The 27,983-nt window shown below is 40.5% G+C and overlaps 2 protein-coding genes across 3 annotated transcripts in view; one reads left to right on the forward strand and one right to left on the reverse strand.

Annotated features, from left to right (window-relative positions):
- Positions 1-13,806, forward strand: part of LOC102788765 (MAM domain-containing protein 2-like) — a 34,141-nt gene extending 20,335 nt beyond the window's left edge. For both annotated transcript variants that reach the window (XM_006803474.3, XM_087844431.1), the window contains exons 5-16: positions 2,801-2,885; positions 3,079-3,216; positions 4,929-5,203; positions 6,836-6,929; positions 7,264-7,410; positions 9,050-9,169; positions 9,302-9,444; positions 10,240-10,336; positions 10,483-10,641; positions 10,719-10,972; positions 13,289-13,373; positions 13,468-13,806. In XM_006803474.3, the coding sequence (XP_006803537.3) occupies positions 2,801-2,885; positions 3,079-3,216; positions 4,929-5,203; positions 6,836-6,929; positions 7,264-7,410; positions 9,050-9,169; positions 9,302-9,444; positions 10,240-10,336; positions 10,483-10,641; positions 10,719-10,972; positions 13,289-13,373; positions 13,468-13,514 (1,644 nt within the window). In that variant the 3' untranslated portion in view covers positions 13,515-13,806. The remainder of the gene's footprint in view (positions 1-2,800; positions 2,886-3,078; positions 3,217-4,928; positions 5,204-6,835; positions 6,930-7,263; positions 7,411-9,049; positions 9,170-9,301; positions 9,445-10,239; positions 10,337-10,482; positions 10,642-10,718; positions 10,973-13,288; positions 13,374-13,467) is intronic.
- Positions 13,807-16,853: 3,047 nt separating this feature from the next.
- On the reverse strand, positions 16,854-27,577 carry slc30a5 (solute carrier family 30 member 5). Its single transcript, XM_006803475.3, has 16 exons — positions 27,064-27,577; positions 26,107-26,229; positions 25,727-25,793; positions 25,469-25,554; positions 24,371-24,458; positions 23,895-23,982; positions 23,701-23,777; positions 23,351-23,521; positions 22,984-23,272; positions 21,750-21,958; positions 19,236-19,393; positions 19,015-19,144; positions 18,564-18,831; positions 18,257-18,483; positions 17,814-17,942; positions 16,854-17,106 (listed from the first exon to the last, which is right to left on the reverse strand). The coding sequence occupies exons 1-16, from the start codon at positions 27,132-27,134 to the stop codon at positions 16,936-16,938; spliced, it is 2,352 nt and encodes a 783-aa protein (XP_006803538.1). The 5' UTR covers positions 27,135-27,577; the 3' UTR covers positions 16,854-16,935.
- Positions 27,578-27,983: the final 406 nt, after the last annotated feature.

Raw genomic sequence — 27,983 nt, forward strand, 5'->3', positions numbered from 1 at the left:
CAAATAGTATCTAATCTTTGTTTAAGAAAGAGATCAGATTAAAATGTACCAAAACATGGCTGAAGTTCCACCACAGGCTCAGGGCTGTTTATATCTCTTTTTAAAATATAAAAGGTACAACAGCTAAGCTATTCTTAGGTACTAAAAGGGGAATGGTTGGGTAGATTACAGCCGGAAGAAAAGGTATAAAATGGAAAATGTTCATCCTGGGACTCGGCTGATAAACACCCAGCTGTCTAGGTGTGCAAGAAAAAAAAAATAAGAATAAAGGTGTGATCTTACAAGAAATCCCACTGCACTTCAGTTCAACTTTCTCACAGATTACCAACTAATGAGAGAAAATTAGTGCAAATCTAAAAAATACTAAATATTTACTCACAATTTCCTGTTTTTATTTTTTAAAGACTGAAGATGCAGTCGGACAGCCGATTTTCTAACCTACTGTGTGCAGAAAACTAATGTGCAGAAAACCTCTCAATCTCTCATTGAAACTACACATGCAGGTTAAAATGACACATGCAGACCTAAATTGAAGCGAGTATGAAACATGCTTGTAATTATCCAAACACTCTGGGAATAGTACAGCACATGTTTACACTATATGCAGAGGCAGAGCTGAGTCTGACAGGGTCTGTGACCTACATCAGGCTATTTCAGACCTGTGCTATGTGCAGGCCCCTCAGTGCATAAACACATTTCAGTCCAGACCTGGGTGAAGAGAATTTATGTGCCAGAGGTTTAGATTTCACACCAACTGCTGAAGCATTGTGCTATTTACTCCCACTCAATGAAATAAATTCACCCAGCATTAACTTTTGTTATTGGAAACAAAAGCTAGCTTGACTTAGGGATGGAGGTAGTGTTAGTTTGCTAAAGATGGGACATACTTGGCCAAGTTTAAGTGCTTTGGCGCCTGTTGTATTGTTTTTTAGAGGCACTGGATGAGAGAGTGAAGGGTTATTAGTTAATGATGGCAAGCTGCATCTGTGGACAGTGCGGGGGTTGTGCAGGGAAACAGATATATCTGCGAATAACCAAATAACAAAAGCAAACCTGCTTGTTGTAAGAGATAAACTGGCTATTGAAATAAAAGCATATCATTGTATCATCCTACATCTAAAATATGCTTATTTTTTCTGTAAAGTTGGGCGTTTTAACATGGGAATCTGTGGAGGCCGCCTCACTTTTAGATCAGACTCAAGTGGCCGCTCAAGGAACTGCAGTTTTTGATGCTTCACCTTAAATTTAAAATGTTCAACTTGAAAGCTGCAGCCAAAATATTTCAATTATTTTTTAGATTGAGATGCACTGGTAGGACTGTCCTTCCCACCTTTAAATATGAAGACTTGTTTCTGCCAGCGACTTCTAATAACTAATTTTGAAGGAGTAACCCTATTTCTGGCATTTCTTGCCACCTTGCGGTGCCAGAAATGTTCATGCTTCCATAAATTAAAGCAAAAAATAAATAAATAAGACAAAAAAACAAAACTTCTAGTATAAATAGACACCATCCAGCAGAGGCACTCCTCATCGTAATAGGCTACACTAATTTGAATACACATTGTATCAAGAACAGAAACCTGGACAAAGCCAAGCTAAATTTCTTTTTTAAATTTTGTTTTTTGATATCTCTTTTTATGACTTCACAAGTCAGAAAAACATCATCATAGTAATAAAATAGCAGACAGATCAATCCATGAATGATATAAACAAACTCCTTTATAACCTCTTTAAGATTATAGGCAGGAATAAAACAGGTTTTTCATGTAAACTGTAATAGAGTGTATATTTCTGTCTCAGAGGTTGAGAAAATAACCAGTAAAAATTAAAATATTTTTTAATTGAAAAGGTGAAAGATGCATTGTTTTACTAATCTATATTGCCACGGCAGTTCACTAGATGAGTACGTTTTTGTATTTCTGATTATTGCTGTCTTCCTCCCTTCACCCCCAACCAGTCATGGAAGATGTCCGGCCCTTCCTGAGCCTGGGTCTGGTCTCGTTCTTCCTGTAAAACTGAGTTTTTTCCTTCCCACTGTTGCCAAAGTGCTTGCTCATAGGGGTCATACTATACTGATGTGCTTGTCAAATGATGAGAGGACCCAAGTGTAGGTTACAGAGGGAAAGACAAAAGATTTCAGGAAACAAAGAATGTACTAGACAGAAAAATGAATGAATATCAGGGAACAAGTGGAAACTATCAAAAGCAGGTTCAAATAATGAGGGCAGGGCAGACGATCTCAAACGGGAGAAGACAAAGAGAGGACGTAGACACAAAAACAAGATACGCGAGAAAAGAAAATCTCAGAGTAAAACAGGAAATAACTAAGATTAAGTGATGAAGGCCAGCAGTAAAGGTGATGACAGAGACAGGGCAGCACAGCAGGCAGGAGAAGAAAATAGTGGTGGTGAACCATGATGATTTACTTAAAGAGGATGCTTGACATTAACGCTTTTTGAGCATGCTCCAATAAACCCATAAAGTATTATCAAGCTGTTTTCACTTTGGAGGTTTTTAATCACTTTTAGCTTGTAGTTTTGGCTTTATTGCACACTTGCTGCAAAACAGTCTCAGCATTTTCCCCCAAAACCACCTTAACACCTTAAAAGGCATGACATATCTTATTCATCGACCCGTGTGTCATTCCCTCTTCTGCACGCCACTTTAAAGCAAATCAGAGTTAGGAAAACTAGACTAGCTATCAGCATAATTCATAAATGAACTGTTTTAAACCTCATGTGATGCCTTTGTGATGTCAGACCTCACTTCGGGGGATTACTGAGCATGTGTCGTTGATTAGGTCGTCATCGAAGGTAAACCTGGGTCGAGCAAAGGGAGCAGCGTGGCCATCTTTGAGATCCACATCAGCCCCGGATACTGCCTGGGTCGGTGACTTCACACTTATGTCACTCACACATCTTACTTTAAACTGAAAGAAAAACATGACCCACATATGTACGCCTTGATGAAGACCATCTGCATCCTGATCCTCACACATTACAAAGCTCCAAAAGCATGAAAGCGCTTTCACATGCGCACCCATAACAGCGGGTCTGTTGTTCATTTGTCTGTCTCTAGAATGTGATTTTGAGGAGTCTCACCTGTGTGGATACAATAACCAGTGGAATGCCAATGTAAACTGGTATGTGGGAGGAGGTGGGGTCCAGGTTCTCCACAAGGATATGCCAAATGATCACACATACAACAACGGGTCAGGTGAGCAAGAGTGATTTGTACATATAATTACTGGGTGTACTATTAATGACTCGTGAAGGGTCAAACTGGTTTTAGTTCATAAGCTAACTACCAAAAAGGGCTACAATGGGTCAAAGTACAGGTACACTCATACAAATACAAATAATGAACTGCCTGGGATACTTTAAAAAAGTGAAATTTCATCATTATATGTCAGACAGTTTAAAATATGGGATGTAGTTTCTAGGTTTTTAGGTAGTGCTTCAAATCTGCATTCTTTATAATGACCTCTAGGGATGGGATGTACTAATTATTTAACGATTCTGATTCCATTATCGATATCACTTATGATTCGATTTCTCACTGGCTCTGCTTTTGGACTAACCACCATCACTAAGCAGGGTATGAAAGACATTACATTCATGCAAATGTCGTCAGTATTTCCCTTATTTATTGTGATATGTGTTGGGTAGTAATTATTACACATATTACACAGAACACTGTTCTTAATAATAATGTAGTACGTTGCTTAATCACTTCCAGGAGAAAGTAAATGCACTGTATCATGAATACCATTTACCAATATAAACCCGAGGCTACAGCCCCATACACCAACACATAACCCTGGGCTAATGAGAATACACATATGATCTTTCACTTAGTATTTAGGAATGAACACAAAACCGACAACACGAAGCAAGGATCAAAACCAGTACAAAGAGTTTAACGTGATCGCCACAGTGATTCTACTTTAGAAACATGAACAGGTAGAAACGGAGGCTGCAGCCTGACTGCTCATCAGTTTGTTATCCATTGAGGTTCAGGGTCTGGCTGCAGGGCTGGGGTCAGCTTTAACGTCACTCAGGGTTCTTGGCTTAGCTTGTCTGTGCAGATGCTTGCAAAGAGTCAAACTTGTGTTAGCAGTAGAGTAGACAATTACACTCTTGTCTTTTTGTGCAATTAAAATAAAAGTAATGTTCATATGCACTCTAAAGACCGCGCCACTATTTTCCTCCGAACTGAAGTCAGTTGAGTGCAAGTTCAAGTGGAACCCACAAGTGGGATCAATAAGCAAGGAAACTAACAACCTCAAGGAATTTAACTACTGTGAACCAGTTCTCTACAAGAACTCTAATGTCTATCCTTCCAGTCTGCTTCCACTTTGTTCATCCAATAAAAGGGACAAACAAGAAAAGCCCCAAAATGTATTCATCCATCTTCTTAACTGCTTACCAAGTTCAGTGTCGTGGGTCTGGAGTCTAACCTAACAAATGGACTGACCCATAGTCCATTGCAGAGCGCCGAACTATGCCTTCAATTGCAAAGCAATTCAGTCAATCCAGACTGGATCCTCGGGAGGGTTAATTCTGGGCCCCAGGCTTCGCATTTGATACCCCTGATCCTGGTATAGACCATTTCGTTTTTCTTCAATGGTCTGTAGAACGGTCACCAGTTGGACTGAGCTTGCCTGTTACAAACATAACAAAGGTCTGTAATGACTTGTCCTATGTGCTTGGCTCTAACTTGACAAGAGTGGTAAACATAATTCAAAATGTAACCAGAATGGTCCTAACTTTTAGACTGACAGCGTCAAAGCAACACATTATTGTAACTTTAAAGTTGTTAAAGCTTTAAAGACTTTAATGTAGGTGTTTAGACATCTAGAAATCACCAAATCAGTGGTTACGTGGTCTAAATAAACCCAGAAAACTCTCCCACTGAATTCCTTTCAGGTCACTTCATGTATGTCGACTCCATCTACGGCAAGACCTTTAAAGAAGTGGCCAAACTGGTGTCTCCAATGACGCAGGTGCCGATGTCCGGCTGTCTGAGTTTTCAGTACCAGCGCAGTGAGATAGGAAACCTCTTCTCTGTTTTCACCCGGGACCAGCTGGGTCAGTACCAGGAGTTGTGGAGGGCAGGGTTGGAGAATCAAAACGACTGGACAGAAATTCCTGGAGAATGGATACCTGTGCAGGTGGACCTGAAGGCACCCTACTCGGTACAGGTCAGTTCAACACCTCTTATGAAGTCTTATGTGATGACTTAATGAACAACGCAAGACCGCTACTTTTAAAGGAGTCAACTTTTTTCTTATAAAAGCAAAAATAAATTAAATGGTAGTTAAATATATACTTTTGCTGCTGTGAACCTAATTTTAAAGCTGGATTCTTTTAGATAAATTCCAATGATGTATTTCTTGAGCTCAAAATTATCTTATCTTATGTGCTGTTCTCCTATTTCTGTCTTGTCTTTCCCCTAACCCCAAAACAAAAGTCTGTCTGTTCCTGTTAAAAGAGACCCCACAATCACCAGATGCTCTCTCTAACAATGTACGTAATATATGTGACTTACAGTATAAAGTGCCTGGAGACAACTGTTGTTTTGGGTTTTATACAAGATAAATAAAACTGATTGAATTTTTTTTTTTAAAGTTTGCTATTGAGGTATACAATAAAAACCTCTTTGAACCTTAGCAGATTGCCACGGTCACCCATACTTTCCACGGAAGAAAACAACTTGCCTGTAAACACTGAGCAGAAGATAAATTGTGAACTTGCAAACCAAAAAACAGAGAACCTTTGCCTTCAAAGGGAAAGTTGCACATTTTAAAACGTGTTGGTTGCAGTGGTGAGGCCTAACTTTTATGCCTTGATATGGTCCATTGCAAATGCAGACAGCTGGAGACCTGGTTGAGCAGTCATTGCTCTTATACTTCTTTGAAGACCCCTTGAAGATCACTGCCGGGAGCACATGTGTAGCTGGCGCATTGAAATGTTAATTCTCAGCAGACAAGTATATGCAGTCACAAAAAAGGCAGGCACGTGGACATTCACAAAGCAAACCCTACTACTTTACTTTGAAGGTGAAAGTTCTCCATTTCTGGTTTGCATTGCACTTTTTCTATCCATCCATCCAAACAAAAATACATTGGAGAGCATATCTCTAGTGTCATTGGGGAAATATAAAAACATTAATTGTGCTATCAATTGTGTTATTGTTTGACAAATGTCCCATATCGTTTATGTATATTTTTCTGTCTCTGTGGCCACATGCAAGAGATGATTGAGTTGGATTTCACTGAACGTCTCCGTTATTCACATAATGGTCAGGATTTTAACTTTTAAAATCTTTAATTGTTCCGTAGCTTTAGTCGTGTAGTATTAATTGAAAGTGCAAGTTTCTGACAATGTAAAAAACAAAACAAAAACAAAAACCAATCAATGAGTGACTGTTTTAAACTGTGACTTGAATTTCTTTCCATGTGTATTTAATATAGTCGCCAGTGTATCTACAAAGGGAATAATACGAGTAATCTATGTTAAGGTAGTCTTAATTGATAGATTAATTGATAAACTGCTTGCGGTCTCATAGGTATACATGATGACCTATAACACAGATGTTCTGGTAGGTAGTAAACTGGGCAGGGTTAAATGCAGTGACTCTATGTTAGGTTATCTTTAACTTCTTGTGCTTCCATCATTCGTCTGACAAATGTTTTTGTTCCTTATTTGGTTTTAAAAAGTTTTTGGGGTTTGACTTAAAACTGCTACTAAACTACTACGACTACTGTGCATTAACAGGTAAATATGAAGACATCTGTGTGAACACATAACGACCTTTGTTTATGTCCCTTTAGGTGGTCTTTGAAGTGGCGTTTAACAGTCCACGTGGCGGACGTGTTGCACTTGATGATGTTTCCTTTTCTTCACAGTTCTGCACCACAGACACTGGTGAGCTGCAAATAAAGCCCCTTATTCTTTCACCGCTAATATCACCAGTAGAATAGTCAAACTTGGTCAATCTTAAGCCTCCAAATTTTAAGAATTTAAATTAATTAATATCTTAAAGCACCAAAGCCAAGTAGCAGTAAAGTCATAAAGTCTTTCATATATCAAAATTTGGGAGTTTGCATGTAGATTAAGAAGATGAAAATAACCATGATTAATCCTACAGGGTCTACAGATGTTAACATGAAATTGAATACATATGTTTAAAGGACTGAACAGGAGCCACAAAAGTGTTTATCCTACATTAACCTGCTGTTTCTGTGCATTTATTCTACAGAGCCAACTTTTGACCCCTCTATCGCCAACTGTGATTTTGAGTCTGGTTTCTGCCTCTACACCCAGGAGCAGGCGAAGGAGTCACCGTGGAGAAGAGTCTCCGTGAAGCCCAACATATTCAGGAATGGAGACCACACCACAGGAGCAGGTGGAAAAACAACATCTGACCGTGGACTTTGTAAAACTTCCACTGTTTAAAGGGGACTTATTACACTTTTCTGTATTTCCTATCATATATAAAATGTGACAATACTGTTAAAAATGGCCCAAGTTTCAAATAATAGGGTAAGCTGATGTGCACGTAATTATGCATGAATCATGAAACGCTTTTAGAGTCCGAGAATAACAATACAAGCAGAATAGGTCAACTGTGAGGCTGCCTCAGAGAGAAACTCCTGATTTTTTCCACCACCAAAGAATCCTTTTTGTTAGAAAAAAAACATCTAGCAGACCAGCACTCGTAAAACATCTTTTATTCTACCTTATCACCCAGGTTTCCTATGGGCAACACATAATTGGCTTGACCATAGAAAACCCACATGGGGGCCCAAAGAGCAAAACTGGTATGTGCCCTGGATGGGTACACACATGTGGAAAAATGTGGGTTTGCCTTGCCTAGTTCCACGGTTTATCCACACCTACTCGCAGTGGGCCCAGATGTGCTCTACATTTCATGCCAGTACTGTGGGTTTGCCCACAGCGGCCTCATACAGGCCCCAAGAGGGCACGTTTGCTGGGTAGTTGAGTTTTCTTGAAATTTCTTTAAGTAGTCTTCGATAATAGTTCTCCATGCTTTGTGACATCGAGGGCATTGAGAGTTTTCCTTTGGATGTTGGCTGCCTTTTGTTTCATTATCTGCAGAGATGATCCCCCATTGCTACAATAACGCTGAGGTCCTGGGAAGGCCAATCCATGGTCTATAGTGCTCTGCTCCATTGTGTGTTTTTCATTTCCCTTTCTTAAGACTGGCACTTCCACTGAAACCATTACTCATAAGTCTTAACAGAACAGTGTGGATCAAGTGAAAGGCCAGATGAATTTCTAAGGTGCAGTGTCAGGTGTTTGGTGGATTCTTTTTTTTTTTTTTGTATTTCCTAGGACATGACTTTTAGCTGTTTATCACCTGCAGATAGTTTCCTCCACTTTTTTCCACTTTTGGTCTGAAAAATATTATTGTATGCCCGTCGAGTAACAAAGTGCCAGAAGATTAAAGAGTTTAAAACTGGCAAAGTTGTTTGTTATGTTTAGACACAGCACTGGTTCATCTCAGTGTTAAGTGGCTTAAACAAAAAAAACCCAAAATATTCCTTTTGTCAGGTACAAAGATTGGACTAAAAAATGCGTGAAAAAGCAGCCAATGGTCAAAGAAAAACTTTGAAATACCCCCAGAAAGCTGTTCAAGACCACTTTTAAAAATACAAAAAAGTCTGTCTCCTTCATAAAGAAATGAAGGCTTTTACACAGAACTGTAGCTGGTAAACCAAGTGAACCACAGAGCATTAACAGCCTGGTATTGTTCTCATTAGATGGTGGATGTGAAAAAACATCAAAGCTGTGAAATTTAGGCCAGCGTTCTGGTGGCTGCGTGTCTGTCGGCTTTTTAGACATTTCTTTGCCTTCACGTGGCGACAGCATCCATGCATGCAAACAAAGCACAGTTTGCCACTGAAAAACAGTCGAGCAGCAGATCATTACCAGGTGTGAGCGGTGATGGGAACGATCACAGCAAGCAGATTCCGAGGAAGAGAGAGTTAGCAAGAAAATAAAATGCTGTCTTCTCCCTCCAGGATCTTTCCTGTTGGCTCACTCCCGACTGGGCCCACGCTCCGGCTACGTTAGCCGCCTCATCGGTCCAACTCTAGCCGGGAACATGAAGTACTGTCTGACATTTTACTTCTCTTTGAGGGGTGAGCTGCAACCTGAAACTCGACAGATTCATATATTTTCCCTGCATGTTGGCATTTATTTGAAATGTGTGAATCTTCTGCTGGAGCTGATCTGAATGATTCACCAACCAGAAATAACTCTGGCAAATGCAGGTTTCAATCAGACGGACCAGGCTCTGGCTGTTTATCTGCTGCATGCGAACGGCAGCCAGGAGAAGATCTGGACTCAAGCAGAGAGGTCGAGGGGAATCTGGATCGCAGCGGATGTCACCTTCCAGACGTCACAGTCTGCCAAGGTCAGCTATGAGGAAGTGGGGGGAAAAGCACACATGTGTGAAAGAATAAACAAGGAGTTGGATAAATATATATCCACCTCTTTGTTTATTCTTTTATATATGTGTGTGTGTGTGTGTATCCTGGTTGACTGTTTTCCTGGAGGAAAAGAAAAAAATGGAGGAAGATTAGAAAGGAGTGAACAAGACAGGAAGGAGAGAAGAAGGAAAGAACCAATCGAAAAATGGGGAAAAGGAAAAGAAAGAAATGAAAAGAAGTGAGAATTGTAATGCACAAGCATCAGTACAAGAGGGAGAAAGAGGGAAAATGTGCAACTGACAGAACTGAAAAGAAAAAGTGGGAACAAGAAACAAGGAATTGATCCATTAATTATGATGGGAAAATATACAAATAATGGGAGTAAATACAGGGGAAGAAAGAAAAATGAACGACAGAGTAAAGAATGTGAGAAATAGATAAGAAATACACTGAGAAATGAAAAGAATGGTTCAGAGAGGGAAAGATAAAAAGGAGAAATTGTTTTTTTTTTTTAATTTACTGCTGCTGTAGGACATCATCATCACATGTGCTATGTGATGAAAATAAAGTCATTCAGATGGCAAAGTACTCAAAGGATTTCTCCACACTGGCTCAGTATTTCACTCACGATTCATTCCTGTCCTCGCAGACTAACTGAGGCTCGCGCACACACCAGCAGCAACCTAAACAAAGGGTTTTGGTTAAAGTGTCTTTGGTTGGGATCGATCTTTAAATATGTAAACACCTCGTGGCTCACCGGTTTGTCCTGTGTTGTTCAGGTGGTCTTCGTGAGCACCTGCAGGAGTTTCTGGGACTGTGGCTCTGTGGCTTTGGATGACATCAGCATGAGCCTTGGAGACTGCGAGGTGGTGGCAGGTAACAGCTACAAAAAAGCACAGAGAGAGAAAGAGATGTTTTTATTTTATAACCCTGCTTTCAAAGAAAAAACCCTACTAGCCTAAAAACAAGAAGCTGGAACCCTGCTTCTTCTCTTATTCTGCATATTGATTTTCCTCTTGTAGGCCTGCTGTCGTCTCTTCTCCCTGGACGCTGTGATTTTGAAGCAGGGTTTTGTGGTTACACTCAGGACAAGAAGAGCGATGCTGCTGACTGGGAGAGGAGGCGGGGGCCCACACCGACCTCATACACTGGACCCAGAGGGGACCACACGGCGGGACTTGGTGAGTCACTTCTCTTTTTGTATAAATTGATCCTTTCAGTCATTATAACCCCCTGACCTACACTGTGTGCTCCGCAGGACACTACCTCCACGTGGAGGCGTCGCCGATGCTGCCCGGCCAGAACGCCCGGCTGCTGTCCCGCCCTGTGAGAGGAACCAGGGGACGGCACTGTATTAGCTTTTTCTACCACATGTATGGGTCGGGCACAGGCCAGCTTAACGTTCGCATCAACAAATATGGAAAGGAAGAGCTGCTGTGGCAGAGGAGCGGCGAGCAGAGCATCGCGTGGCTGAAGGCCCAAGTCGAGTACCAGTGCCACAGCCAGCATCAGGCAAGAGTGGAAATAACTTTCTCCTTAATGCAGAAAAAAATATTTTAAACAGTTTAGATGAAGATGATGGTGGATGCTGACTGGCAAACAACTCACTTGTGGAACACGTGAAGACAGATCTGTAGAGGAGGGGCGATGATCTCAGTTTCTCTAAGAAGCCATGCTGAGAAATGAGGATCACTTTAATGTCACTGAGATGCTTTAATGCAGCGGTCTCCAACCTTTTTTGCGCCACGGACCAGTTTATGCCCGGCAATATTTTTACAGACCGGCCTTTAAGGTGTCGCGGATAAATACAACAAAATAAAACTAGTACCGGTACCGAAAAAAAGAAGATTTATTCATAACACACGTGAAAAGACCCAGGAAAACCGAGTTAACGATCAAAACGATAACAAAATAACGCTGAAAACCAATAAAAACCCTGAAAACCACACATTTCACACCTGAGCCTCAACTCTCGCAGCCCGGTACAAAACGACTCACGGACCGGTCCGAGGCCCGGGGGTTGGGGACCGCTGCTTTAATGCTTTCATTTAACCCTCAAAAATACAAGGCCAGAATTGGCCCTGCAAAGACTCAGTGTGGCCCACTAGACTGCTTCAGAAAAAATGAAGGAGGCCATGCATTTCTAGAATTTTAACTAAAGTAGTTAAGTAATAGATAAACAATTACATGACAGAAAAGTAACCGCTTAATAAATCCAGGACAGTCTGGGCAATGAGCTACAAGAACGTTTTCTGTAATTTTACATATTTACCATGTAGAAAAACTAAAGAACCGATGCTGTTGAAACTGCTCTTCTATTTCTTATATTGAGATATCTCAGGGATTGAATGTGTAGTTAAACATATTTACACTGATAGAAAGATCAAAGTGGGCTCAACGTGCTAACAAAAAAACTTTAAGTTACCTCTTCATTATACCACTTAAATCAATAACATGTTTCATAAGCTGTTAAGCAGCATAACAAACTAATTCCTGATGTAAAAGTGAAATGATGCGTCTTTAATTTTATTCTTTAACATTATTTTCAGTATCTGACAGGCATGAAAATAACAGCTCAGTGGTTCTGCGAGAAATTTAAAAGGCAAAAGCAGAACATATATTTTCCTTTTGATAACAAAGGGGATTTTCTTTTGGAAAGAAAATCACTCCAGTGTGGTCTTTCTGACTCCACTGTGATGAAACTCGCCTCCACACCTCGATCTCTTTGGCACAGATGAAGCTTCAGGCTTCTTTTCAGTTCGACGGATTTCTGAAGACTGTCATTTTGAAACCACACACAACCAGTGGTACAGAGTCATTGCCCAGGAAACAAAGTAGCCTATATGAGACTGTGTCATGGAAACATGGGCCTCGCTTTAGTCTCGGTAAGATGAACTCAGTTCGACATCCTCTCTTGAACTATTCTGCCTTCAGCATCAGCTTTGCCCCTGTCAGCCTGCAGGTTCAGTATAATTGGTCCTGTCTGGACTCATCACTGTGCAGACTGCATGCACACGTGGGTGTGCCAGAATATACTGAGTACCTAAAATACAGAAATTACAATGTTGAGTGAATGACTCTCGAGGTGAATGGATCTTATCTGCAAACAAACTTTAGCACATTTGATCTCATTTATCCTCTGTTCTGGGTATTTCAACATCTCGGCTGTTTTTATTTGGCTAAATGAAAGTTTCAATAATTAAAGGATCATTTTTAAATTTCGCTCGCTCCCCTTTGATCTCTCTTCTTTCTCCCCACCACTCCCCCACCCAGTCGGGGCAGATGACTGCTCCTTCATGAGCCAGCCTCTGTTGGACTTCCCTTCATCTTAAAAGGGATTTCTTCCTCCCCACTTTCACCAAGCGCTTACTCTGTGTTGCAGGTCTCACTCTAATATTGTAAGGTCTTTATCTTACAATATAAACACATTGAGACGAGGAGCTAAAAATTAAAAAAAAAACAACAACCCTCATTCTCATAGGTTAGATATGAAAAATATTCAGTGGAGTAGGAATTGTGATTAAAAATCTATAAAGAACATTAAAAATAGTAACAGTAAAATTCAATACTGCTGTTAATAAGACAAGAGATTAGTGCTGCAGAAAATTGTTACCCTGGTGATTTAGCTACTAAAGTAGTACTGAAGCTTTAAACCGCCTGAGTCTATTTGTTTTATTAGCTGCAGTTCCAGCAGTGTAAAAGAGACTCAACAGCAGATCAGTATAAGTCTAATACATTCATGTGTCACCAAATTAAGACATGCACATGCGGTCCACTGCTGACCTGAACTTTCTTAATCTAAACACTTTATTTGTCCTTTTGTCCCAGGTTGTGTTTGAAGCGATCAGGGGTTCTTCAATAAGGAGTGACATTGCCATTGATGATGTTATTTTGGAAGGTGGACCTTGCCCAGGTAAACAAACTGAAACATCCTACAAAAAAGAAAACATGCAAGAAAGGATTTCAGATTTGTCACAACTTCCTGCTTACTTAATTTTTTCCTGCAGAAATGGGGATCAGCACCACTGTGGGAACCTCCAATGAGATCGAGTAAAGGGTGCAAGGAGTGAAAACAGCGTATAATGCTTACCCCCCTCCCCTTCCTGTTTTTTGCACATTACAGACAACTTAAAATGTTGTTGAGTCCTGACTCCTGCATGTCAGTCTAAACATGTGGACAAAGGAAACTTCTCATGTAGTTTCTCTCTTCTTGGAGCGACACATATCAGTCATGTCACAGTCAGCGTTTCACTGCACTGTAGCAGCAGTGAGCATGTGTTTTTCTTCACATTTGTATTGCATTAGATTAATGCTCATTACTCAAATAAAGCGAGGACGTTCTTTAACATGAGTTGCTTTTGGTTCTCTCTGTTGATGCCTGGAGTTGGATACAAGAAATACTGTATTTTACTGTCACCTAGTGGGAATACAGCATAGCATACAGGGTCATTTATAAAGGAACAGTGTGAGGGGATTGAGATTCCTTCTCAGGTGATTCAACCTCCAGTCAAACCTTGAACCATGTCGCCTGAATAATTCTTAGGGTGGGTAAATGACTCTACAGACCTCTTCCGAGGTGAAAAACACACTACGGGTTAAATACCTGAGACTCCCCATTAGCTCTGAACTGAAGAAGCCTCTTTTCAACAAGCTAAATAAAAGTTTAGCTGCCTTCAACTTATACCCTTAAGTCTGCAGTAAGAACGAACCTCATACATTTAATTTAAAAAAAAGTTACATCAGAGGCTCCACACTGTTTTTCCTACACAACCTGTTCATTAATCACCTTAACTGACAGAGCTACAGCTAAAATCCTGTGGTCCAAACAGTAGACTTCATAGAAATGTTTTTTGGATTTAAGTGTGGCTGTTCTCATGACCATTTCCCCCAGTTTTAACCAGATTGACTGGTGATTGTACAATGGAATATGGACATTATATTAGCACTGCCAGAATATTCCTGAGTCCAGATATGCTGATGTATTCTCATACACACACCGGTCACATGCATGCGTAGGTAAGCGCCCTAACATGGATCCTGTACTTGTATGAAGTCTCCCATCTGATGTCATGGTAACAGAGGTCTGGTTCTTCGCTAATCTTGGATCGCTCCAGCTTTAAGCCGGAAATGTCAGAGTAACCTGCGAGTAAATTAAAAATAACAGAAGATGTCATGTTTATGCATCAGTAACTGTAACAAAAAAATGGAAACAAAGGGAAGATTTATCTTGTTCATATACCTATATACAGCATTTATGTTTGACAACTTTTAATTAACTGCTTTAGCCCACTTACAATGAAAATTTAAAAAAAAAAAAAGTTGTTCATGACCTGTGTAGTATGTTAACACTATTGGAAGTAAAAGTAACTTGAACTCCAATTTTGAAAACACAACTTTCTTTCTTTTTTTTTCTTTTCTTATAAAGCTTTGACTTGTATGAGTCTGTGGTCTGGGAGAGAGTCCTGTAACTCTCTGTCTGCAAAATACAGTATATAATGACCAATGTTGGGCAATTAATTATATAGTTACTTCTTCAAAAAAAGTAACTGAGTTTTGCAAACAACAAAGTTTTTTGCAGCTATTGACCTAAAAATGCAGCCAAGGCGTTTTTAAAAAATGAACATTTCAAACTATTTACAGAACAATCAGCTGTTCTGCATCAAATTTGATGCCACACAAATGGTTTGTGCCACTCCAAAAAATAATTTCTGTCCACTATGAGATAAAGGAGAACAACAGCCTGATACCTGCAGGCCTGACAACAGGAGATGTATCACTCCTGTAACATTCCGCAGTGGCCTCATTGTTCTGACACACACAACAAAACTATTGACTACACTACACACTAACTACACAAGATTTGCGCTAAACGTCGCAAACCTCTCACATATCAAAACACTCCTAAAACTTCCTCCTTCCTAAACAACTGTTGCCATATCATTTTTTGATTGGTTGACATGGTATATTTTTCGACCAATAGGAAAGGGTGGGGTGTTTTGGTTTTGGTTTTGCTCACAGGTAGAGAGTGCTTTCCAGCGTTTTCCTTATAAAACGCCGTTTTTACCGTTTCTTCCCGCAGTAAATATAAACAACGACAGTATTCAGGAAGGAAACCAAACATGGCATATATTTTTATCGTAACTCTGGTTTTACGTGGCCTATCAACACAATTTAAAAACTGATATAAAGTCCACACTGTTTCCGTCAATTGTTCCGTCTGTCCTGCTCACATCTCCAATGGTTGTACACGTTGTCATTAACGTGGCTTCACTCCACATCAGCCGCTTTGCTAAAACACCGGTGTCGGCACATAAGGACGCTGTCATAGCCCGTCAACGACGTTGATTAGCTGCGTATATACGAATGTGAATCGCATTATTGGCTGGACTATGGAATAAGGTGGCATCGTTCTAATCCCATACGGGAGCAGCCAGTCACTTACTGACTAACACCGCAAAACAGAATTGTTAAAGTTTTAATTTTAATTTCAATTCAGGTTAATTTTTTTTTCTGCGCAACGCAGATTTTCTGTGCGCAGAGACCGTGCCAGCAGTGCGCAATTGCGCACGCGCGCAGCTTAGAGGGAACATTGCTCCAGAGTAGTTTGTTATTGTTTTTGATAAGATCAAGACAATGTTGCCAGTTTTTCCATGTTAACCTGACGTGTGCACATAATGTTCACCCAATCCTGCAAGAATCCTTCCCAAGATTCCAGTTTTTTAGTCTTTTCAAAGCTGAATCGAGCCAAACATCTACGGTATCAATTTTCCCTTCTTGAGTTATCGATTCAGAAGATAGTTAGAAAACTTGACCTCTGACCTTGACTTCAAGGTCACGGAAATTCTAATTTGTCTGAGACTTTTATTAGCTGCATCTAGGGCAGTGGTTCTTAACCTTGTTGGAGGTACCGAACCCCACCAGTTTCATATGCGCATTCACTGAACCCCTCTTTAGTGAAAAATAAAATATGATTTTTTTCAAATTCAAGACATAGATATGTTTTTTATTGGTGCACAAAATGAGCCGTGCATGTCACGGTGGAGGCTCTGCCGAACCCCTGAGACCGACTCACCGAACCCCTAGGGTTCGATCGAACCCAGGTTAAGAACCACTGATCTAGGGTATGAATACAAAAGCCTACATCACTTTCAAGCCAATCGGACTAACAAACCTAGATTATCTTTAGAGTCGGATTGGGTTTCGTTTTTTTCCTTTTAGAATAAAGCTAAAATGTCAGTTTACTTGAAGACAGAGTGTCTGCCATCATTCATATGGTTATAATTGTGGTTGGACATGATAAACCAATCCCATAGCCTCTCTGGTGTGCTGTGAGTCTTTAGTACAACGAACCTGAATTGTGACATTGGGTAAATAAAGACGACAGCAAAATAAAACCAATATATTCAGATTTATTTAAACCACATACGTACACTGTACATATCAATGAAAACAGACTTGTTAGTGTTTCTTTTGGTCTACATGATGCACGTCCCGTCGTTCAGGTACTTCATGGACTCCATCTGCTGCGTCATCGCCAGAACTTCGTGAAACCCGGTGCTGAGTCCTGACATGTGCTGGAAGTATGCCTCCTTCTCCACCTGCACTGACAAATTGTTCACCCCGGCTTCTTTCAAAATGGCGGTCACCTGTTGAAACCAGAATTACAGTTCACCATGAAAATCCTCAGTGCCAACAATCTAGCCTAAATGTACCTGTAAAACCTTTTTTTTTTTTTTTTTTACATTTAAATATTTAATAGTAAATAAATGTGCATAAAGATATTCTAAGAAATTAACTGAAGACAACACAGAAAAAAAGAGCAGCATGTGAATGAGAGAAAATATAGTATTAATGCCCCCATATGGATGCTTTTTGAAGCTTTAGAAACTCTAATGGAATATAAATTCTTAAATTAATGTTTAGATGTTTTTTTCTTTTGTTCTTGCAGTATACCACTGCTGGTATAGGAGGAGAAATCAAAACCGGAAGCAAAGAAGACTTAGATTCTTTTTTCCTCCACTACATTTATTTTTTACTTTTTAGTTACTAAATATTGTCCAAACTGAACTTTTTAACCCTATAACACCAAGTTTATTAGATTTGATGCTTGAGGTTTTGAGACAGTGTGAAGGTTCAAGAAAAACTACTTTTTAAATTGAATTTTCTGGCTATTATTTCACTGTACTTCTTATTTATGCTTTATTAATATAGATTATGTAACTACCCAGTAATAACCCAGGTGTGCCATTACAAACAGCCAAGACAATGTTTGGTATTCATTCGCCAAACAATAGGATTCATTGCTCTAAAGTAAAAGATTAGTATTAATTCTATTTCTAGAGTTTGTGCCAACCTGCTGAATGATCCTCTGCTCTACCACGTCAGACATGACCTGGAGGTGGATGGTTCCGGCGATCATGTTGGCTGAATGCCTCCAGAAATGAGGGTCTCTGTACGATAAAACTCCTTCAATTTTCTCAATCTGAAACATGAAGAAAATTAAAATCAGAAAATGTTTTTTGAAAGTTTATCTTGTTGCTTATGTCCAAAAATGTTATATATATATACAGAATCCGCAGCCACGGCAGGGTCCAAGCCGTAATTAGGAACTAAAAAGTTAAAATAGGTAGGAAGTAGTGTAACCTAGTAAATTATTTTCTCTATTTATGTACTAGCTTTCCAAATTTCATTGATCCTGCAAACAGATAAGCAGTTCTCAATACAGATTCTCTTCCTCTCATCCACGTCGAAAATAAATTTCACGACAGTCTGCTGAGCCCATCTAGATCTCCTCACCTTTTCCAGCGCATTGTTCAGGTCCTTCTCCTGCTCTGGGGGAGTTCGCAGAAGCAGAACCTCGCAGGCGTCCTTCAACAGAGGGATGACACTGAGGAAAATGAGAGTGGCAATGAAGAGCGAGCATATGGGGTCAGCGATCAACCAGCCGAACTGCCGGATGAGGATGGTGGAGATGATCACGCCAACGCTGCCCAAGGTGTCAGCCAAGACATGGAGAAAAACACCTGAAGAAAAAGAAATCAATAAATAATGACTTCATCTAGCTTTTTGTTTCTCACCACAGACCACGTTCTCAAACACACACCTCTCATGTTGGCATTCATGCCTCCAGAGCCGTGGGAGTGCCCGTGTCCCCCGTGTCCCCCGTGGCCGCCATGCCCGTGGCCTCCGTGTGAGTGCCCGTGGCCTCCATGCGAGTGCCCGTGGCCTCCGTGGCTGTGCTCACTGTGGGAGTGGCCATGATGTGAGTGCCCGTGTTCGTGTGACGAGCAGCTTTTGCCTCCATGGGAATGAGCGTGACTGAAAGCGCAGATGCCCACTAGGTTGACGAGTAAGCCTCCAACAGACACGGGCTGCAGAGAAGGATGAACAGAGTTCAAACCACACGAACGCTTTCATATTGTCTCTATGATATCCAGCTGTATAACATCACTCCAAAACTGACAAGATGCAATCAGGAAATATTAAAAGGCGTGATTTTAGTGACCAAAGGTAAAAAAGATATTCAACTGGTGTGGTGGAATCCTTTTACTCACCGTCAGCATGTCTGTGTTTATGTTGGGAGGATCCAACAAACGGGTGACCGACTCCACAAAGACAAAGAAAGCGATGACCATCAGGAACAGGCCGTTGATGAATCCGGAAAGAATTTCAACACGACCGTAACTGCAAAACCACAAAACTCTCCGTTCATTAAGAATCCAGCTGGAGGTGATGTTCTTCAATTTTACGATCACGAGTTCTTGATGGATTTTACCCGTAGGAGAAGATCCTGGTGGCTTTCCAGCGGGTCATGAGGGCGGCAAACAGGCCCAGAACTAAAGCAGAGCAGTCGAACAGCATGTGGAAACCATCAGAGATGAGTCCCAGGCTGTTGGTCCAAACGCCATAAAACAGTTCCACAAAGGTGAAAGCCTGAAACAATGCAGAGCAACAAAAGTCTTACGAAATACCTGCAGAGTGTGTGAGCCTAAACACAGCAGGCAAGTCTTTCAACAGCTTGAAATGCTTTAATGTATTAGATTAAGTTATTTAAGATGATCTCCAGATGTGATTATCTAATTCTTTTATTTAATTGACAACTGGAAATTACTTTTTTTTTTTTTTACATTCTGTTTAGTCAGAGGCAATCTGTTGTTCTCACTGGGGTGTAGATTTTATTGTTTGCTTATTAACTTGTGCATTTCATTTATTCCACCTGTTATACTTAGTTTAGTTTTATTTTATATTTTTTTAAGAAACAGGCACAAATCAAATATTCATACACACCCATCCCTCATTAAAAGACTATCCATTCAAAATATAAGCACAGTATAAGAATCAGGATCATTAAAGATTAAGAAATGTGGAATTTCATTAATGCTGGCATAAGTGTTTCTTTGAATAGGTTTGTAAAAGTAAAATATGTAAAATATTAGCTTTTAGAAGCCTGCAACTGTATAATGTTAGACTGCTCCTCAGGTTATTGAACCCTTTATGACATAGTCAAAGGAGCTTGCAAAGAAAAGCGTCTGGACTTCTTTAAGTTACTTGAAGACGTTTCACCTCTCATCTGAGAAGCTTCTTCAGTTCTAAGGTCAAATGGTGGAGAGTCCCAGATTTAAACCTAGTGGGAGTGTCCCCCCACAGAGGGACAAAAGGACCCCCTGATGATCCTCTAATCGCCTGAGCCAAGGTGTGAAACTGGGTGTGGGTCCCAATCAGCCAGAGTTTCGGGTGAGTTCATTGTGAAACCTGGCCCCACCTTATCATGCGAATTCCTGAGGTCAGATGGCCCAGGATGTGAGTGGGCGTTAAGGCGTCTGGGAAGGGAATTCAAAACTGGATTATAGATGGCAGAGAGTTGGTGTCGTAAACCACCGCCTCTGTTCAAAGATGGTCGCTCACAGTGGACATAGATGGCTTCTTTCACTCCTCTTTCAAACCATCTGTCCTCTCTGTCCAAAATGTGAACATTGGCATCCTCGAAAGAGTGTCCTTTATCCTTAAGATGCAGATGGACAGCTGAGTCTTGTCCTGTGGAGGTTGCTCTTCTGTGTTGTGCCATGCGCTTGTGAAGTGGCTGTTTGGTCTCTCCAATGTAGAAGTCTGGGCATTCCTCGCTGCACTGTACAGCATACACCACATTGTTAAGTCTGTGTTTTGGCGTTTTGTCTTTTGGGTTTTCTCCAAGCATGACATCCCGGTGCATTTCAGACCCAGCAACACGCTCAGACAAAAACTGGTTCACCCAAAAGACAAAACGCCAAAACACAGACTTAACAATGTGGTGTTTGCTGTACAGTGCAGCGAGGAATGCCCAGACCTCTACATTGGAGAGACCAAACAGCCACTTCACAAGCGCATGGCACAACACAGAAGAGCCACCTCCACAGGACAAGACTCAGCTGTCCATCTGCATCTTAAGGATAAAGGACACTCTTTCGAGGATGCCAATGTTCACATTTTGGACAGAGAAGACAGATGGTTTGAAAGAGGAGTGAAAGAAGCCATTTATGTCCACTGTGAGCGACCATCTTTGAACAGAGGCGGTGGTTTACGACACCAACTCTCTGCCATCTATAATCCAGTTTTGAATTCCCTCCCCAGACGCCTTAACGCCCACTCACATCCTGGGCCATCTGACCTCAGGAATTCGCATGATAAGGTGGGGCCAGGTTTCACAATGAACTCACCCGAAACTCTGGCTGATTGGGACCCACACCCAGTTCCACACCTTGGCTCAGGCGATTAGAGGATCATCAGGGGGTCCTTTTGTCCCTCTGTGGGGGGACACTCCCACCAGGTTTATATCTGGGACTCTCCACCATTTGACCTTAGAACTGAAGAAGCCTCTCGGATGAGAGGTGAAACGTCTTCAAGTAACTTAAAGAAGTCCAGACGCTTTTCTTTGCAAGCTCCTTTGACTAAGATGACCTGGATGACTGAGAAACTTCACAGACATATTGCCTTTATGACATATGTTTTCTATCCTCAATGGCAGCTATGATCTTTATTACTAAGATTCATTTTAGCAGGAAACCTCATTTCCAGGCACAAATGTCAGTGAGATGTAGATCGGATCCTATTAAACAGCTGATATTAAAAGACTGTAAGCTCAGACGTGTTTTTCCCTTCATTTCTCCTGTATACGCTGATCCGTTTTTGGACCTCTATGAATCGGCATTCTGCTTTCTGTTGCTATTGGAGTTCGGGTACGGAGCTCTTACTTTGAAATTAGATGGTCTAAAATGTGAAAGATCAGAACAAAAAGAAGCAACTTCCTACACACCAGGTTGAGACACAGGAAGTAGAAGATCTGTCTGGAGTCATACTCCTCCAGGATCTGTTTCAGGGAGTCTTTGATGAATCGTGGAAGGGACTGGGATGTGTGCTGCAGGGCGTCACCCATGAAATTGTAGAGAGGTGTCCCTTCAGGGGAGTAACCCACCAAGGTGCCCTTCTGGCCTTTCTTTGAAGGAGATGAGAGAATATTGGATGCTGCAGGGAGAGAGGAGGGCAGGGAGAGAGGTGTAAACAAGGGTTTTTGTTATTATTATCCATTTCTAATTAGTTTTTATTAATTTTTTTCGGTTTTCAGTTCAGTTCTAGTTAGTGTCCTAGTTTTAGTCTTTATTTTAAGTGTTATTGTATTAAGGGCATGTATCAGTGCAGTAATTACAATAAAAATAAAAAAAAACTATTTGAAAACAGTTGACTCACAATCTTGTTTATTGACTTTATTGAGACCTCATCCGGCAAGTTTTGATAACAAAATCTTTATCAACAACAAAAAAAATACACTAAAGCTATGTTTTCAATTTTAGTTAGTTTTTCCCAAGTCCACAAAATTGTGTCAGTTAATTTTATTCATTTATTTTAGTTAATTAAAATATGTTTTCACATTTGCTTCTTTTGTTTAGGTTTAGTTAACTATAACAACTTTGGTGTAAACCCAGTTTAAAGACCAGGTTTTGACCAAAAAATAAATAATTAAAACCCGGTGTTTCAGAAACCCTTTCACTTTAAGTGAAAGGCAGGGGTGATGTTTTTTTGTATTTGAACAGACAGAACAAAAATTCCTCGAGTAAGACAGATGTAATGTTTTGTTTCCATATCAATTTCAGGTTAGTCCCTGCCTGAGTTTTAAAGGATGTAAAGGAGAGTGGATTCTGAAAAGTCGGAGCTGCGTTGTATTAAATGTCGAGGTGGCATTTCTGGTTTTGTGACTGCGTTTTCTCAGATGTTGCTACATTTTACTAAATGTTGCCATGCAACAAATTTCCACAATAGGCCTTCATTTTTGTGTAGCACTTCCTGAAAGGTGTTCACTCCATTTTTTCAAATCCCATCATGCATTTCCTAAAATGCCTGTTTCTCTGTAGGCAGTGTCACTTAATTTTGAATTAATTCTTGTTTTGGTGTTTGAAGTCTTTCTCCCCATTTAACTTTAACTGTTAAATGCAAAATATGATTAAAAAGGCAGGTAAAACAAATTAGCTAGGTATCCCAGAGCCGTTACTCACACATAATGAAGAAGATGGCGCTAACCAGCACTCCACCAGAGAGCACGTGCTCTGTGCTGCCGTGGTGCGCTGGTTTGCTCATGGAGCGCAACTGGTCAGTCAGCGGGTGAGTCCAGAAGTTTGCCAGCAGCAATGCGCTGAAGAAGAGGGCCAAGGCGCCATAACGGGCGCACCTCGGCGTCTCCATCTTGGTGCTGCAGATGGCCTCGACGTAAAACTCCAGGATCGTCACGGAGAAGATGATCATCCCGAAAGGCAGGACGAGAGAGGACCACGACTCCACTTTGCTCTGGGGTTAAGATGAGATGTTTACAACACGGCTAGCTAAACAACAAACACGTTTTATCATGTGATCTGGTGCACGTACTTCTGTGGTCGCAGAAAGTACTATAACCCAGGGCAGCAGCACCATGGCAGAAACCAGGTTGTCGAGGGCATAGAGACGTTTGGCACCGCCGATCTCCACTGACAACTTCCTGGAGGCCGTGTGGAATCCGACCTTCAGACACACGGATGCCACCAGCAGCACAACACCACCCTGACAGGAAGTACAAGTACACATTACCATAAACATAAATATATATCTCAATAAGGAACTGAATCAGACAGAAAGAGCACAGACTCCCTTTCTTCTGCTGTATATAAACTGAATTAAATTATTGGAAAGCCAATATTTAGAAAGAAAAAACAAGAAGGTAGGGAATAAGCTTTACTCACTTTGTGATCTGCTACCCCTAAAAATGAAATCACAGTATACAGGAAGTGAGTGAGAGCACTGTCATGGTGTCCCTCGGCTGGTTATGAGGGGGAATCAAGGCAAATGCAGTAAAGGACAGAGGCGTAACAACGCAACACAAACACATAAACTAACAAACACTGACAATAGACTAAAGTGTCGGTTCAAAGGATACGGTGCTCGGCCATCTTTGCCATGAGATCATCGTTGTCAAAGAGGAGCAGGCAGATCACAGCGATGATGAAAAAAGCAGCACCTCTAGTCTGCACAAAGTCACAGCAAAGTAAACAGAGATGCACATTATAAACATTTAACACAGAGAGTTCAATCATTTACCTTTTTCAAAATAATGAGTGTTTTAGCTATTATTATTCCCCAATTTTGTGCCTCTTTGCCTGCTCTATAATACCAGTTCTTAAACTGTATATGGAGGAGAGAGGCGGCTTGTAATCGGTCAGTTATGTTTCAGTTTATATTTATAATGAAGATTTGTTTCCTTCGCACAAATAAATACAAACATTACCTGTACTTTTCAAACATCAGGAAATGAAACACAAAAACATGTTACAGAGATAAAGCGCTCATGTCATATAACCACGATCACACCGACACTAAAAGCAGTTTCTGCCATGTGAATTTATGGCCGCCTACCTTTGATGGCCCTCCTCCTGAGTTTGTGAAGAGAACCCCAAGTAGAGCAATGACCACAACGTCACTGTGCTCAAACAGCAACAACGTTCTGTGAAAGACACACTTTTAATAATACACCTGAATACAGCTGTGAGTCTGCAGATACTCACAAAAATTTCTGGCACAACTTCACCTACTTCCAAGGTGCAAGAAGAGGATAAGAAACTAACAACGCAGGAACTCCAGCAACACTCAAAGGTAAAGAGGAACAACTCTATTAACTGACCAACGCGTTTCGGCATGTGGCATTCATTAGGGTCATGACCCTGATGAAAGCCACATTTACCTTTAAGTGTTGCTGGAGTTCCTGTATTGTTAGTCTGCAGATATTCTCATAAACACTTGTAGGAGGTAGGGATAGCGTACAAAGCCAATAAAATGCCATGTAACAAGCTGAATATAATACAAGAACATAAGTCTGTAAAGTGAAATACTTGCCTACTACATTAAAATACCACTTTAAAGTAGCTCACTGCAGGAACTGTGCATGTGACTTTCTCTGGTCTTAAAATATGTATTTGTGTGTTTTACCCACACCTGGTGAGCTGTAATGCTGTAAAGCCCCAGAAGCTCTCAATTACTATTAAACGGCAAAACCAGAGGAACATACTGCCAGATGTTGAACAAATACAGTGTGTGTGTGTGTGTGAAATGAGATGCTACTGTACTAACTGAAGAAACATGCAAATATAAAGAAATAAAGACAGGTGTCAAATTATTCTAGTGAAAATTCTGCCAGGCAAAGCAATCATGTCTGCCATAACTATATGCAGCAGTTTAGGTTGGAGACTGTGAGATGATCTTTGAAGTATCGTTGGATAGTTCCCAGTTAAAAATCCACAACCCTAACTGATTTAAATCGATCAACTATTCCCTGAAGGTTGTGTCCTTGTGCACCTGTAGCTAACCTGACTTTCTTGTTTCTTTTAGGAGACCACCAAACAACCAGTTTTAGTCCAAAGAAACACAATGGGACTCTCAGGGAGGGATTTAAACTGTTTTCCTCAAACTCTAATGCTGCATTTGGTTTTATTTAACTACTGTTTAACTACTTCTTACCTAAGAGGTCCACAAAGAGTTAGGCCGAAGAAGCCCAGGAGGGATATGACACAGCTGAAAACAGCATGCTTTAACAACTTTATCCACTGCAAAGAAAATAGATTCATCAACAGAAATTAATACAATGCACAAGGTGTTTTTTTTTTCTTTTTGCAAAGCTAGACTTGAATCATCTTAAACACGACATATATAAGTTGTTCAAGCTAATGAACAACAGTAAAAAGAACAGGAAGATTAGAGGTTTTAAAGCAGACAAACCTGTCTTTTTGAGATGACTTTTCCAGATGAAAAAGGTTTTTGGAAAAAAAGTAGAAACACTGCACTCCTAAAATCAAAACAATAAAAAAGAATCAGCACTTTTTTCACCATCTATAAATACAAAATGAGCAAAAGGTCTTGGTGAATAATCACATTTTGTCTTTAACTCCACCTGAAAAACCTCAAACACACTCACTGCAGCCGGTAACACGTTCAGCTGAGATGATGGACATTAAATATCTATTCGTCGCTCTTATCGAGCAAGTGTGTGAAGTTTGCAAAGTCAACAAAAATTGGCCAGAATAACTGTAATTAAGATTTTTGTCACTACAGAGCAGCCCCAACTAACAATAATACATAAAAACACAAAGAGTACTTACCCTAATTTCAGTATGAAGATGAACTGAACTATGTGAACCACCTTTAGGATATCGTATGACTCAAAGATCCCAAGAGCTTTGAGGACCTTCGAGATGACCAGTAGAACAATGTACCTGGTTAACCTGCACAAGGAAAGAACAAGCTACACATTAGTACAGGCTGTGTGTGATAAGAGCAAAAACAACTGTCATCTACACTGATTCTAGCTATGGGCAAACTTCATACAGTAACAGGCATAATCTTCCCCAAGAAACAAAATCTGAACTGTCCGTTCTGATAGAAAACCTCTGTGTTATATTTCCAGTTTAGTCTATTCTTTTCTACCATTTTCCATCAGGTTTCCCTCTTCTCCCAGGACAGAAATATTTGACTTCAATTCACTGAGGGTTTAAAGAGAGTCTGTGTGTGTTCCTTTTTTGCACCTCAGACTTTCAGCATAACAACAGGTCATGCCACCTACAGAAACACTGAAGATTATGCAGTGATTGGATTCATTAGTCATGGGCAGGAGAAGGAGTACTAAGCGCTAGCTGAATGCTTTTGTGGAGTGATCTAGGAGGAGGAATGGAAACATTGCATACATTACTGAATATGTATACCAAATACCTATATACGTGTGTGTGTGCGTGCATACATATATATAAAAAATAAAGTAAAATATACAGGTATAACGCTTAATAATAATGTAATGACTATTAGTTTATAAGCAAATCTGACGGCTTTTTGTTATAGTGTTCTTACATATGGTGTCTGGTTGCAAATATCGGACACAACAAGCAATGGGAATCAATAATGGTGGTTTTTCCACTGCTGTGGACAATTTACAGAGTAATCAATTCTTCACAAACGCTAACGTATGGACTACAGATGCATGGATGAGACTTGAATGATTCTTGACATGAAAACAGTTACATCAGTTTAAACTGAGAGTTTTTGATGACGGAAGGAGAACATACCTGGAATCGGGCACTTCGACCATCCCCAGCTGACCCCCTGAGAGCACGTTACTGCTGTATTTTTCTTCCATTTTCAAGCTCCCCAAACCCACCAGCTCACTCCACCGAAAGTTACTTCTGTTACTTGTGCATCCTTTACATCGCTGCTGGCGGGAGAGTCAGCTTAAACTACGGTCTGTTCACCGCCGGAGAAAATAAACTGGCTTCTTCTGCGTTCTATTCATCCTCCCGTCAGTGTCTGATGTGTAAACTACAATCAGCTGGTAGCTTCGTTAGCGTATTAGCCGGCTAGCTAGCCACGTTCCCCCCCAAAGTTTCCAGTGGCGTCACGTCCTCGGTGTACGGTTTACTTGACCCAGAAGCTTGTGGACGCGTGGTCATAAAAAGATACTGAAAAGTTATGAGTCTGAAGTGGTTGTAATAACCGAGAAAATCCGCAATGACAGGATAAAGAAAATCAAACACTGCCCGTGTTGCCACGGCACTTCCGGACACGGTAAACGGTCCACGTTACGTACAGTTACTCGTCAGCGTTGCGCCTGCGCAGATAATGAGGATCGAAGATATATTTTTGTTTGTTTGTTTTTCACTTTATTTAGAAAGTTATTTTATGAACATTTTCGTTGTTTCTTTCTTTCTGGAGAAACATATAAAATATATTTTAAAAGGTTGCCCTTTGTCGTGTCCTCCCCCTATGGCGCATGCTCCTCTGCAATTTGTTTTTCTTCTGCTCTGGATGTTTTTGTTTCTCCTGTGAGTTTCCCGCAATGAGTTTTTGAGTTCATGTTTTGTCTCCCGGATCCTGCATCTGCAGTGTTATGAGCGATTTTTTTAGCCACATGCAAAACAGACCAAATTTCCTTTAAGTAAGTCCTTTCAAACAAAAGCCTCAAACATATTGGCATTGGAGATTTGTTTTT

This window comes from Neolamprologus brichardi, chromosome 7 (genome assembly GCF_056152115.1).
Source record: "Neolamprologus brichardi isolate AB-2024 chromosome 7, ASM5615211v1, whole genome shotgun sequence".
NCBI classification, from domain to species: Eukaryota; Metazoa; Chordata; class Actinopteri; order Cichliformes; family Cichlidae; genus Neolamprologus; species Neolamprologus brichardi.